This window comes from Protobothrops mucrosquamatus, unplaced genomic scaffold (assembly GCF_001527695.2).
Source record: "Protobothrops mucrosquamatus isolate PMUCROS unplaced genomic scaffold, P.Mucros_1.0 scaffold481, whole genome shotgun sequence".
Classification (NCBI taxonomy): domain Eukaryota; kingdom Metazoa; phylum Chordata; class Lepidosauria; order Squamata; family Viperidae; genus Protobothrops; species Protobothrops mucrosquamatus.
In genome coordinates, this window is record NW_015386801.1 from 90,244 (window position 1) to 107,132 (window position 16,889).

General features: G+C 43.2%; 1 protein-coding gene across 1 annotated transcript; it reads left to right on the plus strand.

The window, feature by feature from the left end:
* Window positions 1-1,843: 1,843 nt before the first annotated feature.
* STK16 (serine/threonine kinase 16) lies at window positions 1,844-13,457 on the plus strand. The gene is made up of 8 exons (XM_015816695.1): window positions 1,844-1,923; window positions 3,969-4,081; window positions 5,795-6,014; window positions 8,653-8,786; window positions 10,502-10,622; window positions 12,417-12,512; window positions 12,664-12,785; window positions 12,861-13,457. The coding sequence occupies exons 2-8, from the start codon at window positions 3,996-3,998 to the stop codon at window positions 12,997-12,999; spliced, it is 918 nt and encodes a 305-aa protein (XP_015672181.1). The 5' UTR covers window positions 1,844-1,923; window positions 3,969-3,995; the 3' UTR covers window positions 13,000-13,457.
* The last annotated feature ends 3,432 nt before the right edge of the window (window positions 13,458-16,889 follow it).

The following is a 16,889-nucleotide window of genomic DNA, read 5'->3' on the forward strand; positions in this document are numbered from 1 at the left end:
ATGTCAAATGTCTTCTGTCAATATTAAAATGATCACATTTCCCCCCCTTTTTTTAAAAAAAAAAATCCTGTAGTCTACTTAGGATAGAGTTGGGGTGACTGGATGAATCTGAGAATTTACTGGCCGGATGCCTTTTCTGATGCTTATGCAGTGTTCACAGCAGATATTTTTTCTTTGTTCCCTTAGGAGAGAAACATCTGCTGCTACCTAAGATTGAATTCTCAACCTTCCTAGAGCAGTGGTTCTCAACCTGTGGGTCGGGACCCCATTTGGGGTCGATCGACCATTTCATGGGGGTCGCCAAGCAAGGCTGTCCGCCATTTTTTTTGTCCACCATTTTTTTTGTCCGCCATTTTTTTCCCCTTTTCCGGTGGGTGCCTTACCTCCCTTGGGCTGGGCCAGCTGGTGGTCGGCCTGCTCCGTCTCTGCCGCTTGCCAGCTACACCTCGGCCGGCGCAGGGAGCAGAACCACGCATGCGCGGCGCTCCCAGGCAGGGAAAGTCCTCGACTTATGACCGGTTGGGTAGTCCTCGACTTACGACCGGTTTAGTCCTCTACTTACGACCGGTATAGTCCTCTACTTACGACCGGTTTAGTCCTCGGGGTCTAAACCGGTCGCGGCATTAAAAAGGTTGAGAACCACTGTCCTAGAGGGAGGTGTCTTCACCATTAGGCCACCATGCCGCTCATTAAAATGATCACAGTAATAATTCATATTATTAAAATGATCACAATTAAATGTTATTAAAACTCCCCATGGAGATATCTGGCATGTTGAACTGGCTGAAACTACATCTGCCCTGAAATCCCTATACATCTATACATTTCTCCAGAACCCCTTGGGCTAATCACATTCTAATTAGTTCACAGAATTTTTGTAATAACTTATGTGGTAGTGGATCATACATGTTGCCCTAGGTTTTCTAGAGAAATGCTTGATATTAAAAATCAATTATGTCCTACCTAGAGGAACTCATTTAGAGCCTTTCATGAGCTAGCTTGGCATTATCTTCACAACAGCTCTGTGAAGTAAACTGAATCCATTGTTTTCACGGCAGAACTCAAAAACATAAGATCCTTTGGACACAATAATAATAATAATAATAATAATAATAATAATAATAATAATAATAATAATAATAATAATAATAATAATAATAATTATTATTATTATTATTATTATTAATAATAATAATAATAATAATGGAATAGAAATAGAATCAGAGTTGGAAGGGACCTTGGAGGTCTTCTAGTCCAACCCTCTGTTTAGGCTGCACGCATTTATTTAAAAATAAGTCTTTGCTGAATTCAAAGTGACACATTTTAGGAAATATCCCGTAATCCCAGTCAAGTAAACCCACCATACCGATGCTCAACACTTTTTGTCTAGAGTCCCACGGGTGTCAAACTCGCCGTGTCACGTGACGTGTCACGACGTATCGCGACTTTTTTCGCATTGCCGGAGCTAGGGTGGGCGCGGCCTCCGTATGATGCAACCGGCCATGAGGCCGGCAGTTTGACACCCCTAGACCAGGGATAGGCAACCGTGGCTCTTTTATGACTCGTGGACTTCAACTCCCAGAATTCCTGAGCCAGCCATGCTGGCTCAGGAATTCTGGGAGTTGAAGTCCACGAGTCATAAAAGAGCCAAGGTTGCCTATCCCTGCCCTAGACTGTAAAGACTTGATCTTGAACACCCATCTCATGACTTCTGTTTTTCTCCTTTAATTTATCAGGTCCTTCCAGATTCCCGCCCACTTTCCCTCTTTCACAGATATTTTCTGCTCCCCCTTGAGCGGTTGCTTGGCTACCTCGAGGCCGCAGAGCAGGCGGCGCAGAATTAAAGCGTCACCAGCCAGCGCAGTGACTCCTGTCGCGCTGAAGCTCTCCAGGACGTCTTTGAACTCTCTAGACCGAGACTGGGTGAGTGTGTCGCCCCCTCCCCTCTCCTCCTCTCCCCCCCCCCTCCGTGTGCCTCTGCCGATGGGCGGGGCGGGAGGATGAGGTTGGTCAACTTTGCGGCTGTTCTGTATTCGAGAGTGGCGGGTCCAGAAAGGGCGCCGGGATTTCCAGGGCAGGATTTCCGTGCCGTTTGAGAGTTTGAGCCATAACTCTGCCTCGGAATTTAATTCACTTATCCACTCTAGAACAAGTGACATAACAATCACAGCGACTGTGCATCTGGTCATGTGCAGAATGCATTATTCCCACGGCAGAACTCTGCATTTACTATTTCCCCCCCCCCGATGGCTTTTTGATGCCATCAGTCATTTCTGAACCGCTGAATGTGATTGCTGTTCAACGCTTTGCTCTCCAGCTCTGAAGAACTAACCTTTACCCTTTTTTACTTCTTCTTTCCCTTATGTGCCTTGCCTTTTTAGAATGTAATCCAAAGGGAAGGCCTATCCTTTCATTTTGGATTATGAGTAACAGCTTGGGAGACGGTACTTGATAAGCAAGGGGAAATATATAAAACAAAGAGTTTTATTATGTAGCTTTAAATCAGTCACACTTTTGATAGGCAGTTAAAGAGAGATACTTTTCCTCTCTCTTTCCATGCTATCAGTTCAGTTAGTATCATAATTTAAGTGCCTTTGCATTGGGAAGATATCAATTACATTTCATCATATGATTCAACTGGGAGCAGGTGGAAGAAAACTGATTCTGGATTGTTCCATTCCTTGTTGAGATGAATAGTAGTGGCACTTTGTTTTTATTTTTCCAAAAATAGACTGCTATTAAATTTTGGGTGACTGGAGTCAGACCCTATTCCCCAGTTTTCCATATAATCTTCGTTGTTTCCCCCCCCTTTTTTTTTTAGAATATTCATTGAATATATGTTTCTTGGCTGCCAGACTGTTGGCTTGCAGCTGTGTGCCATTTTGGAGTTAACAATGAACCTTCTTTTTCATTGTTCCACAAACCTTATTTTATTAATACAGGACAGAAAATGGAGCATTTATCTTCAGCTGGGCTGGGAAGCCTGCAAGTCTGTATGTGCTTTGCCTGCTTTTGTTGCCTTTTTTGGGGGGGGGCAATTCTCAAAGCCTACTTAAGATTACACCATCAAAACCTAGTGGCAAATCATTGTAATGCAATTTTTCTTCTTTCCAATATGCCCCAAAATAAATGTGCTAAGCCTCCTTTTACTTTTATAAACTTCACTTCTCTCTCCCCACCAAAAAAGTAAAAAACAAGGGTTGAAAATTCTGGCCCTTGTCATTCTGTGACATTACCAGAAGCGCTCCGAAGCTGGACAAAATGTTCCTGGTTTTGTTTTGTTTTTAGTCTGGCTCCTACCCACAGAAGGATAGCTTGCTCTTAGATTACAGCCTGCAATTTGAGCTGTCTCATTTCCTCTCCAGTACCAATGTTGTGACCATGTTTTCTATGATATTGGGAGAAAAGAAACGGATGGATTGACAATTCTAATAGTGCGAAACACTTGGATTATTCTCTTATATTCCCTTTCAATGCTATACCTTACATCAGGGGTGTCAAACTCGCAACGTCACGTGACGTGTTGCGACGCATCACAACTTTTTTCCCATTGCCGGCAATGGGGTGGGTGCGGTTTCGGCATGAGCGCATCCGGCCTGCGGGCCGGCAGTTTGACACCTGCCTTACATGAAAGGACATCAATTAAAATACCACAGGTAGTCCATGTTTAGCAACTGCTTTGCACAGTGACTGTTCACAGTTCTGACAGGTGATGAAAAAGTGACTTTTCATGTATTTCAAAGATCCATAAAGCAAAGCTGAAGTAAGATCATAAGCACACCCATGGTTTTACTTAGCAACTACTTTGCTTAATGACCAAGTTTCCAGTCCCAATTGTGAATGCCAAACAAGGACTACTTGCATATTATCCATTTATTAATATCTTGACATGAGGCTGCCCCTCTTTTCTCAGCCTTAGGCCTTCACAATGGCTGTACCAAGGAACTTTGCTTTCTTATCCTCTATAGAGTCTGAAGGATGTTGGAGCGACCACCATGGGCCATGCCCTGTGTATCTGTTCCAGGGGGACCATCAGCATCAATAACAAACGCTATCTTTTAATCCACAGGCTTGGGGAGGGGTGAGTATTGGACTCCTTCCAGAGGGATCGTATAAGAAGCTTTGCAGTGATTCATTTTGAAATTTCACAGATGATTCTTTAGTCACTAGTTTTTCTTTTACCATAGTTTGTTTTCTTTTAACTGTGATAATCAACTTAGTAAGAAAGTCCCAAAAGCAAAGGGCAAAACTTTAGCATTATCTAATGTGCTTCTAATCATTCCCTCCCCACCACTGCCCTCTCTGAGCCTCACTATTAATTCTCCATGTAGTTCTCCACATGTAGGAAGGTGTTTTGACTGCATAGATTCATGCTTTTAAAGAAGTAGGAAACATATATCTGTATACACACACTGCCCTTATTTGCCAGGGGTAGAATTATTGCAATCTTCTAAGGTTCATCTATTTCAGATATGAGAAAGTTGTTCCAGATTATTTTGATCTGCATCATCCAACATCCTCACCATAGCTGAATTCGGTTGCTGTGAGTTGTAGTCCAGCAACATGGAAGGGCTTTGGTTTTCTATCCACTTTCCATCTTCTCCAAAATATTCCTCCAAAATTGTTGTTCAAGCTTCATTTAAAGATAGATGTATTTTTTTTTTCTTCACTTGGTGCAATTCCTTCCAGATTATCATACATATAATTGGGTTTCCAGTTACTCTAAGGTAAGTGATACCACAATTCCTCTGGGCATCTGACTTCATTGCTTACCAGTTAGAATGTTACTTCTGATACATAATCATATATTTGCTGCACCTTATGTCTCTTCTCTCAGTAACAGTAAGAGACATTCATCCTCCTTTTCATGATACTCTTTATATATATAAGAGAGAGAACACAGTAATTGAGCAGACCATCAGATTGACAATATTTACTGTTTCTAACGTTAAAAATATCATTATAAACTAAGTAGAAAATAGTTTTTAATGATAGAAAATATCAGATTCCTACAGATCTGGGTGATCTTCCCCACTTATTTCCAATTAATTAGATATATTTTGGGGTGTACATGAACTCTTTTGTGATTTCTAAGCATATTCAGTTGCTGTGCCTTTTTGGACAGTTTATCAGTACTGTGATAAAGAGCTAGGGAGAACCAGAATGCTGCTTAATGCCATATGACATTTATTTAAACATTTTCTCCTTTATCAAACCAAGGATTGTACAGTGCCATACAAAGTATTTTTGAAAAAAAGCAACAACAGCTTCATGAAACTATAAAGAAACAAGGGTATACAACATGAACAAGAGTCCTCTCTTGTTCTTCTTCCAGTTGTGGCATGTAGATATCTAGCTTTTCTCTATAACCTCATTAATATGTGTCGGCACAGAAGTTTTATATATAGAGCAACTACTAAGCTGGCATCAATGAACCAGCAACCCGGTGTGGAAAACATGGCCCTCGCGGCGCTGCAAAGGTGTAGGATACATATGACAGCAGAACAGGTTCATAGTTTAAGAATAAGGATGAGCTTTTAAAGCAGTGTTTCTCAACCTTGACAATTTTAAGGCATGTGGACTTCAACTCCCAGAATTCCACAGCCAGCAATGCTGGCTGTGGAATTCTGGGAGTTGAAGTCCACATGCCTTAAAATTGTCAAGGTTGAGAAACACTGTTTTAAAGGAGGGAAAAACATGATAGAAAAGAGGAGAGAAGGTTTGGATTCTGTTTACATCAGAATACATATGTCTTTGTCCTGACTTGTGGCCCATTCTGTTTTACTCCCTGCAGTGGCTTCAGCTATGTGGACCTTGTTGAAGGGCTGCATGATGGGCGCTTCTATGCCTTGAAACGCATCATTTGCCACGACAAGGATGATCATCAGGAAGCTCTGCACGAGGTGGAGATGCACCTGCTTTTTGAGCACCCCAACATCTTGCCCCTCTGTGCACATGCCATGGTAGAGAAAGGATCCAAACATGAGGCCTGGCTCCTCTTGCCTTTCCTCAAGGTCAGTAGCCTCCAGACCAATTTCCTAAGTAAGGGGTAAGGTGCAGACGAGCTCAGTAGGTACATGCCAAGAAATGTGTTCTCTTGATAAATTAGGCGTGGCAGGGAGAAGATGGACTCTTCCAGCATTGTGCTAACCCTACTTTCAATTCACATCAAGGCCATTTCTAAGGTATAGTTAGCTAGCTGTCAGCTAGTATAATTAAGACCCATGTTCTTACATCAAGAAGACTGTTGTATAATTGCTATAATTGCTCCAATGGCTCTGCATATATTTTCTTACGCCGACACATTTATTTTCCGCTAATTGTACCCGGCCACGCGTTGCTGTGGCTCAGTCTGGTTAAATGGAAAAGAAAGAAAAGAGAAAGCGCACGTTTGTAATATGTTTAATTTCACAATGCTTGTGGGTATGCTTTTACATCCAACAGATGGTGCTGTTTTTCAAAAAAAAGCATGTTTTTACCTGTCACAGGTGTGACATCTATATAATAGTAGGTATATAAAAACACGCGCGTATTCGAATGCAACGTTGTGTCAAAATTTCAAAGCAATCGGTGAAGAACTTTCGGAGATTTAAGATTTTGAACAAACGAACATTTACATTTTTATTTATATAGATTTTTGTCTCGTGTGTGTGTGGCTTATGATCACAAGGGTTAAAGTATTTTCTTTTTAAATGGAACTATTTAAAACAACAAATCTTCTGAAGTGTAACTTGCAGAACAGGGAGCGTTGTTTAGATTAGAATCCTGGGTTGACAATCTGCAAGTCCGCGTTCGAGACTGAGCGCTGCTGTGTGACAGGGTGGGCTCCTGTCATTCGCTCCAGATCCTGCCACCCTAACAGTTTGAAATGCGAATAGATAAATAGGTACCACTTTGGTGGGCTCATTAATGGGGATATGAAAAGAACCCCCAACTGGTGTCTTCTGGGCAACAGGGATGTCACCAGCTAATCCTTTCAACGCAGAAGCACCTTGGTGCTTCTGACACGGATACAACCAGTACTTTTTTTCTAAAAAAAAAAAAACGGTGCCGGAACTCACACACGTCATACAACCCACCTTGCCTACCCTACAAGGTTCCATCCAAAAAAGGTGCCGGAACTCCGTTCTGGGCGTTCTATGACAAAAAAAGCCCGGGATACAACAATGACTTGCAGAACAAGGACAAAAATTACGCCACTTCCAAAATTGGGCAAAATTACACACAGAGAAAAAAATTCTCAACAGGGTGCCAACCAGTCAACACAAAGGAGCCAGTATGGCCAACTGGTATTCCATCTCCAAAGGTTCTGCCCCTGCCAGCTTGTGGAGCGTAAGGAAGAAGACCATGGCTGTTCAATGCAAGAACTGTTATTTAGGCCAAAGTGGCTGGAACATTTTTTTAAGGCCAGAAAAATGAGGTAATATTTAGAAACAGCTCAGGCAGACCCCTCCCTAAGTCACTGGAATAAAAGAAGGGGGAGGAAGTACACAAAATCAGACTTGCAAGATTCCATTATTGCAGTTGATTCAATAAAGGTAGTTTTAGTCTTCCTAGAGAGTTGATTTCTCATCACACAGCTCCAGTGATGTTGGGACGTTGAGTAAGGTAAAAAATACAAGGAATTGTGGGAGAACGGGAATCCTTTCAAACTAATCCCAAAGTGTCCATAGATAATAAGCAGCATTGGAATCATGATTAGAAACAGAAGTTAAATTATTGTACTTTTCTGAAAAACAAGTTTCAGACATTTTGCAGTAGCTGAAGTTTGAAATATCCTTCAAATGCAGCGATACATTAATTTAATTGGGTGCAACCAAGACACATGTAATAGAAGCTGGATCTGCTTTTTCCCTGACAGCTGTAGCTGGTACTCAATCTCAAACAGTATAAAAGCTCTCTTGGCTACAACCATCAGCTGAATATCCAGTGCTCTACTTGGCCTCTCAAGGGGAATGTAGTACAGTGTTGTGCAGAAGAGACTCCAGTTATCATCAGCAGTTGGCTTTCTTCATCAATGCTTTTCAAACTTGGAACCTTTAAGATGTGTGCATTCCAACTCCCAGAAAAGCATGCTGATTGGGGAATTCTGGGAGTTGAAGTTCACACATCTTAAAGATGGTAAGCCTTGAAACAGAGTGTTCTACGTGCAGTACTTTTGAAGCTAACTAAGGTCCTCTGGTATCCGTTCCCTTTCCTTCTTCAAGCCAAATCAGGATGCTGTGATTGTAATTTTGCTCAGCAATGCTGCTTCTGCCACATTTTCCCTCTGTAGTGGCATCTCTACATCCACCACCATCCAAGAGTTCCAGGACAACTTTAGGGCAATAATTTTAGGGCTTATGGTCAAGCAGCAAATACATTAATCAACTCTTAGAATAGCATGGTATTCACCGTAGTTACGAAACCATGTGTAGCCAGTCCTGCTTTAGCCAAACTTTGCTTGTTTCGGATTGGACCAGAGGCAACCAAACCAATATTGATTAAGCCTCTGCAGTAGTGAGATTCCAGTGGCAAAGAATGTAAATCATCCTTAGGCCAAGACTGGGCCACAGTCTCTAATATTTAGAGATAAGTCTTTTTCTTCACTCAGTAAGTTTGGAGAACCTGCGTACCATTTCAGCTACCAACATGCCTAGATTTCTTTTCCAGAGAGGGACCCTCTGGCAGGAAGTGGAAGCTCTGAGAGACAAAGGCTCCTTCATGCCCGAGGAGCGGATCCTGGTTATTTTTCACGGAATCTGCCGAGGACTGCAGGCCATTCATAACAAGGGATATGCGCACAGGTAAGAAGTCCGCCTTAGAAAGCAGGGCACGGGAACAGAGTAGCAGTGAACCACAAGTGGAAAGCAGAGCTAAGGTCATGAGAGACTGTCAGTCTTTGCCATAGAGTTGTTGGCAAAAAGGAGTTTGCAAAGACAAAGAACATCCTTAGGGGGCCATTGCTCTAGAGCAGAGGACCTGTGCCCTCAAAGTCATTTTCTGTGGATGCTGCCTAGCAAGGCCAGGGTGTCGAGGGTGCCTTGTAGATGTGCAGTTGCCTCACACAGCTTGCTGTGACCTGACTTGGTGGGTTTCTGGGCAATAGCAGAGCTTGCTTGGACGGAGTCCTTTTACAATACTGCTGTCTGAGAATCCCTGGCTACTCTTAACATTGCAGGACAATTTATTTATTTATCACATTTAGAAACTGCACCTCTCCCTCACAGAGGGACTCTGGGCAGGGTACAAATAAAAGGCACAGAACATCAGTATGTTCAGTAGAGGAAAGCCCTGGGTTGGAATAACAATCTTCAAACTCCCTTTAGAGCAGGATTTGAGGACTCATGCCTTTGATTGTCACCAAATGCAGATCTTATCCTCCATCTATATTCTGCTTGCCCTTTTCCAGAGATCTAAAACCAACGAATGTGCTGCTAGACAATGAAGATCAGCCCCTGCTAATGGACCTAGGCTCTATGAATCGGGCTCACATTGAGGTGCGGAGCTCACGGGAGGCCATGACTANGGCGGGGGTGGGGCGGCGGGGGGGGTGGGGCGGCGGGGATGGGGCGGCGGCCAGGGAGGAACAGCCAAAATGCCCCCTCGGCTTATGCGCGGGTCACCAATTTTTCCCAGTTCTCTGTGGGAAAATCGGTCCCTCGGCTTATACTCGGGTCGACTTATACTCGAGTATATACGGTAAGTCTTTTTCTTCACTCAGTAAGTTTGGAGAACCTGCGTACCATTTCAGCTACCAACATGCCTAGATTTCTTTTCCAGAGAGGGACCCTCTGGCAGGAAGTGGAAGCTCTGAGAGATAAAGGCTCCTTCATGCCCGAGGAGCGGATCCTGGTTATTTTTCACGGAATCTGCCGAGGACTGCAGGCCATTCATAACAAGGGATATGCGCACAGGTAGGAAGTCCGCTTTAGAAAGCAGGGCACGGGAACAGAGTAGCAGTGAACCACAAGTGGAAAGCAGAGCTAAGGTCATGAGAGACTGTCAGTCTTTGCTATAGAGTTGTTGGCAAAAAGGAGTTTGCAAAGACAAAGAACATCCTTAGGGGGCCATTGTTCTAGAGCAGAGGACCTGTGCCCTCAAAGTCATTTTCTGTGGATGCTGCCTAGCAAGGCCAGGGTGTCGAGGGTGCCTTGTAGATGTGCAGTTGCCTCACACAGCTTGCTGTGACCTGACTTGGTGGGTTTCTGGGCAATAGCAGAGCTTGCTTGGATGGAGTCCTTTTACAATACTGCTGTCTGAGAATCCCTGGCTACTCTTAACATTGCAGGACAATTTATTTATTTATCACATTTAGAAACTGCATATCTCCCTCACAGGGGGACTCTGGGCAGGGTACAAATAAAAGGCACAGAACATCAGTATGTTCAGTAGAGGAAAGCCCTGGGTTGGAATAACAATCTTCAAACTCCCTTTAAAGCAGGATTTGAGGACTCATGCCTTTGATTGTCACCAAATGCAGATCTTATCCTCCATCTATATTCTGCTTGCCCTTTTCCAGAGATCTAAAACCAACGAATGTGCTGCTAGACAATGAAGATCAGCCCCTGCTAATGGACCTAGGCTCTATGAATCGGGCTCACATTGAGGTGCGGAGCTCACGGGAGGCCATGACTATTCAGGTATAAGGTTCACCTGGTGGAAGGGAAATGGGGGAGTAGCTCCAAAGATGAAGGAAAATTACCTAATGAAATAAAACTATTCTGACTATAAAAGTTAGGGGCTTTCATTGATATCCCAGCACCCTTTATTTAACGGCTGAGGAAGGATACTAGCAAGTAGTAACATCATCTGTGCATGCAGAATGACGGCACACAGTCTTTTTGTGTCACAGCATCATCTCCCCTTAAAAGAAACGGTTGGGTAGCTTGATGGCAAAGTCCACATTTACTATGCAAAAGATTTGGGAAAGTCAGCAGTGGCATTTGCAATGACTGTTGCTGTCATTGAGCAGATGAGCAAAATCCAGCCTCAAATGTGTATTGTACATTTTGCACACCCAGAAGAACCAGGTCTCCACTTGTCTGGTTGTGCCTGCTATTTTGAAGATCATGATCATTACTGAGGTTGCCCCCGAAAGTGAAGGTAGAGGTCGGACCCTAGTACAGCCTGAATCAGAACTGTTGTTCTGTCTAGCTTAGGATTATTGATACTGATTGGATCAACTTATTTGGGTTTCCAGGAAGAATCTTTTCCTTCCCTACCCAGACCTTAGAGATCTACAGCCAGTCAAAATAGACATCGGTAATAAAATAGTATCTATCCCCGTTTCTTTCAAAACTTGCCCCCTGCAAAAAAAGCTAAATAGCTTCCAGCCTTGCTTTAAGAGCAAGAGATGATTATTGCAGTTTTCCCTTTCCATCCAGATCAATATTTCATTATAGGCAAACATTGCTCTATGGCAGGGGTGTCAAACTCAATTTCACTGAGGGCCGCATCAGCATTGCGGTTGCCCTGGGGGGGGCGGTGGGGTGTGTGTGGCCAGAGTGGGTGCAGCCTACTGGGTGAGTGTGGATGGTGTGGCCTACTGGGTGGGCGTGGCCAGTTCTACATCATTCGCGTCAAGGGTGCCTATGGGGGCCTAGGCAGGAGTGGGACAGATCTGAGGGTCTCTGGAAGAAGGGGGTGGGACTGGGGCAAGCGCCAAGGCATGGTCCACCGGGGCACGTGCCAAGATGGCCACCACAAAATTGTACATTGGCTCCTCCCGGCCGGCCTGGGCCAGGGCCAAGACAGAGGGGGTCGTTCCCTCACTGTTTCCAGGATGGCTTTGCGGGCCACATGAAACCACTTCGCGGGCCGCATCTGGCCCCCGGGCCTTGTGTTTGACATGTCTGCTCTATGGTCATAGTTTCAACAACAAGCAAGCATAAACAATATAAACAACTATTGTAATGAGAACTATTCAGGAGGATATATTTATATACTATCAGATTTGCAAATCATAACTTCAGCCTCTAGGGTATTTTAAAAAAGGCAGGCAGACCAAGAAGGTGAGATACCTTTCTTTTCTTAACAGTGACGTTGCTAGATCTCTCTTCGATTTTCCTATTTCATATTAAAATCTCACTTGAATTTAGTTTCTAGTGACTGTAGGTACACACCCACCTAGTTTTCTTTGTCAAGAGCATGGGAGTAGTTTACCAGTGCCTTCTGCTGGAATGTTTTTTCCCCCCAAATTCCCAGTGTAGTCTACAACCCTGAAATTTCCTACTTGTCTCCCACCCACTACTAATACATACAGCTATGTATGTATTACAGTACATTTAATGTTAATGCCCTTAATTTAAAGTATTTTTTCCTGTTACTATTCCCCAATAGCAACCAGGGAAATCTGCATGAGATAAGAGTTGAGATGTTTCTCCACATTCTTCCCAGACTTAAGTTTTATCTTCCCTCCCTTGTTGATCCCACAGGACTGGGCTGCCCAACGCTGCACCATCTCATATCGGGCCCCAGAACTGTTCAATGTTGAGCGTGAATGTGTTATTGATGAACGTACTGACATCTGGGTAAGGATCATCGCTTCTCCTAAGAAAAAATAAGTAATATTTAATATTGCTGTAAGACACTCGAGTATATCTTGTACAGGGGGAGGAAAATCCTATTTCATTATTCCATGATCAGCTTTTTGCTCCCTAGGCTCATCTTACCTCTGCTTAGTCCTTAGGCTGTGTTCTCTACTGCATGATGTTTGGCGAAGGGCCTTATGACATGATCTTCCAAAAGGGGGACAGTGTGGCCTTAGCTGTTCAAAACCACCTGAAGGTGCCCCAGAATACCAGGTAAGAAGGTGGGGAGGGGGTTGTGGTTGCTCTTAACCCAAGGACAGATTGATCTGAATTGGTTCTAAATTTCAGATACTCCCCAGCCTTGGAAGACCTCCTCTGTTCTACAATGGTAGTGAATCCCCAGGAGCGCCCGTTCATTGCTAACATAATCTGTCAGCTTGAAGCGATACAGCCACCTCTCACTGGACAGGATGCCACACGCATCTGAGACCACGGAAGGTGCAGCTAAAAACAGAAGCAGCTGATGGCATTTCAGCCCAGGTGGGACCTCAAGAGATGAAGTTCAGAGCAAACGTTGTGACAAGGTGTCATGCTGAAGGCCAGTCTCATATTTACAGGAACTGTCTTACAATGGGACTGCATTAAGGACAATGCTGGTCTTTGGGACTCACTCCCCTACTCTTTCCTGTATCTTACCAGGCTTTGACTGCTCCGTTTCATTACCAACTGCTTCCACAAAGCATGACGTTAACCCCAAGGGACCAAAATTCCCTTTCTTTGTGAAAAAAAAATTCTCCTAAATATGTACCTGAATGTGTAAGCGTGGATCGATGCCGAAATTGTTTTGATAAAGGCATGCCCTCAGGGCCTGTGTGTTAAATAAAATGCAGCCACCTATCTTAGACATTTTTAAACCACAAGGATGATAAAAATGTGATCCAGCAATAGTGTTATTTATTTATCACATATATACTGCTCAATCGTACATTTTCCCCTCATATGTATTTGATCACATTTTCTTGGCTATTCTAGTAGGTTTTTCTTTCTTCCAGGCTTCAAAGAACTGCATAACATATACATCCAGAAAGCTCTTCTTTTTTGTATTATTTATACTGCTAATTGTTTTCAGGAGTAAGTCACGTAGGATAGGAAATTTTATTTAAGTCTCTGAAAAGTTAATTATTTCCACAGGAATAGATATGTGCAGGAGCTCCAAGCTTGAAATGCCTGTTCTAAATGTTTTGAATTTGGAACAAAATACGCATATTCTGAGCGTTTTGTCTCATTAGGTTTTGTTTTGAGCTAAAACAAAATGGAGCAGTTTCAAGCATGTTACAGTTACTGTAAATACATCACTAGGAGAAGGTGTATAATCAATTCCATCCATATTGGGACTCATCAAATTAATGTACCAGATCTTTTTCTATGGGGTTCAAACCCTTTACCAGGGAATGAACTTATGGATTATAAACAATGCATTATCTTTAGGATTTATCCAAGTCCTGGCATTCAGTTGTGTTACAGGAAAGTATATATAGAATATATATCTTATTCTGTATACCATTCTGATAGAACCATTGTTAACAATTTCCTAGGCGACTCACGTTCTATGATTGGCTTGTTTTATACATTAAAATTGGCTTAAGGCAGTGGTTCGCAACCTTTTTAATGCCGTGACCCCAACCGGTCGTAAGTTGAGGACTTTCCCTGCCCGGGAGCGCCGCACATGCGTGGTTCCGCCCCCTGCGCTGGCCGAGGCATAGCTAGCAAGCAGCAGAGACGGAGCAGGCCGACCACCAGCTGGCCCAGCCCAAGGGAGGTAAGGCACCCGCCGGAAAAGGGGGGAAAAAATGGCGGACAAAAAAAATGGCGGACAGCCTTGCTTGGCGACCCCCGTGAAATGGTCGATCGACCCCAAATGGGGTCCCGACCCACAGGTTGAGAACCACTGGCTTAAGGCCTCAGCATAGCATAGCAAGGGAACATACAGAGTAACAAGTACTGTCTATTGACAGAGAATGGGATGAGAGGAACAAGCAGCAATTATTTCAACACACGTTCAAACGTAGATGTTGCTGCTGCAGCACTTGAATTAGTTTTGCTGAGTCAGGCCCTATCTGCATTCAGAGGCAACTCTGTATGATTAGTTCTCCACCTGATGGACTGATGTTGCATGTCTATCTAGACCAGGGGTCTTCAAACTTGGCCCTTTTATGACTTGTGGACTTCAACTCCCAGAATTCCTCAGCCAGCGTGAGGCACGCTGGCTGAGGAATTCTGGGAGTTGAAGTCCACAAGTCATAAAAGGGCCAAGTTTGAAGACCCCTGTTCTAGACAGAAACATAATTGACTTTTTCATTCTTTGGTATGGAGAAGCTAGAGCTCCTAGATTGGGTTGTGGCATCCTTTTGCAGACAGGAGGACTTTGAACATATTTAAGTATGTTGTGTCCACACTATATTATCCAAGTGTTGCCAATAACACTTGCAGAAGTTGTTGGTCCTGTATTATAAAATGCAAGTATTGCAGTGTATGGCTTTTTTTTCTTTTAGTTGAGCCCTCACATTGTATGCCCTCACTGAGGTTTCAGGTTGTATGCTAAATACCAAGACCACTGGTTTTAGTTGATTATGTACTCCTGGCTGATGGTCAGATGCAAAAGTTTGCACATGTACATTATGAGGACAGAAATGACAAACTGGGTTGGTTATTGAAGTGAATCATGCTGTTACCTCTGCAGCACTTCTGAACTCTTTGTATAAGCAGGCTAAAAAAGAAAAGGCCTGTTTCTATTGTCCAATTCTATTATGAGAATTAAAACATAACTCCCTTTTTCAAAAACATTTTTTTCTAAATTGGATCACCGATAGTCATCAGCAAAGAGCAGCTGTTTTTTTCTGGCTGTAAAGTGAAAAATGAAGGAGGAAAGAACTTGTGTTCTCATTATTCCCAGTGACAAAGAGTGCAGTTCTTAAAAACTGCGGTACAGGATAGTCACACCATTCTGAATTTATTTCATTGGAATGTAGCCAACTTGGCTGTTTTGTCCAAAAACTCAAAAGAAAGCTTTCTCTTTCATACACATCACTACAAACATGTAGTACGTGTGCAACTTGTATTAGTTGCTTTTTAAAGCTTTGTGGTATAGCAGGATGAGTCTAACTCTATTTAAAGAAAGTAAGTCAGTGATATTAATACCAATTTCAGGAATAAAATGTATATCCTTACAACACCCATCGCTTTTTAAGGGTGATGGCGCTTCTAGCTTAAATTTCCGTGATATGATCCATGGTTAGAATAGAAATGGAGGGGAGAGAACAAATACTGGTACACACAGGATGGTATATAATTTACAGTACAGACTCTTGCCAAATCAAGCATGGTAGGGTTTTTTTTTGGTGGTGGTGGGGCTCAGTATACTATCTGACTACTGTAACTCCTTTTAATCTTTCCCCGTCAGTTGTGAAACATGCACATGTCCCTGTCCAACTTAGAGTATGTTTCTTCTAAAACAATAGATCCCAACATCAGAACAGTCAATGTGCTAGCAGGAATGTTGGAATTTTAGTCCATCATTGTTACGACATTCGGTGTTGGGAGAGGTCATGTTCAGTCTTTGTACCAGACTACTCATTAAGGTATTCGAATTTACTCAAGAGGGGGGATAACATATCCAAGGAAAATGCAGGAAGGCAATAAGAATTTAACTTTTTGGGAGGATGCAGCACAAGTCTTTGGACAAAGGCTAAGTGTACTATATGTAGCTGCTTAATCAAAATGGAAACTGACCGAGAGATATGTTTGGTGAGGGCCAAGTGTAGCAGACAAGAATATGCAAAATAATACAACTTGGGGATGGCAAAGCTACTGTGGCTGAAGTTGACATGCCACATTTTGGCTGACATGCCAATGTTTAACCACATCCAAAAACTACTCCCAAAAGTATGTTGTTCTTGCAGTTTTCAGAGCCCGTAGTAGAAGCTGTGTGAGAATGGGATATGCTCCCATCTCCACCAAAAACCTTGCAAGAACGGGCATGCTTTCTTGCAATATTCAGAGGCTGCACAAGAATGAGGTGTGCTCTTGTATGAACTTCAGATCCTCTGGAAGTCACAAAAGGGCCATGCACGGCCTCTGAAAATCATAGCATTCCTTTGTGCAGTTCTTGGGAGCTGCAGAGGCTGTAGAAGAGCATTCTCCGAAGTTGCTTTAAGAACAAAAGCCTTGTGCAACCTGAAGCAGCCTTGGGTAGGCCACAGAGGCCTGTCTACAGAAACAGACCACCACCTAAACGTTAAGTAGTGGACAGCTGATCCTGTGGAGCACTGGGCCACAGGGCAATTGCACCTCGGGGAACAAGGTGGCCTTTTTTTTTAA

What these genes read in the sequence shown, in the direction of transcription:
- STK16 (XM_015816695.1), top strand. Translation starts at nt 3,996, where the DNA reads ATGGGCCATGCCCTGTGTATCTGTTCCAGGGGGACCATCAGCATCAAT. An exon ending in TCCTCTTGCCTTTCCTCAAG is followed by an intron (nt 6,015 to 8,652) that starts GTCAGTAGCCTC and finishes TTTCTTTTCCAG; the next exon opens with AGAGGGACCCTCTGGCAGGA. An exon ending in AACAAGGGATATGCGCACAG is followed by an intron (nt 8,787 to 10,501) that starts GTAAGAAGTCCG and finishes GCCCTTTTCCAG; the next exon opens with AGATCTAAAACCAACGAATG.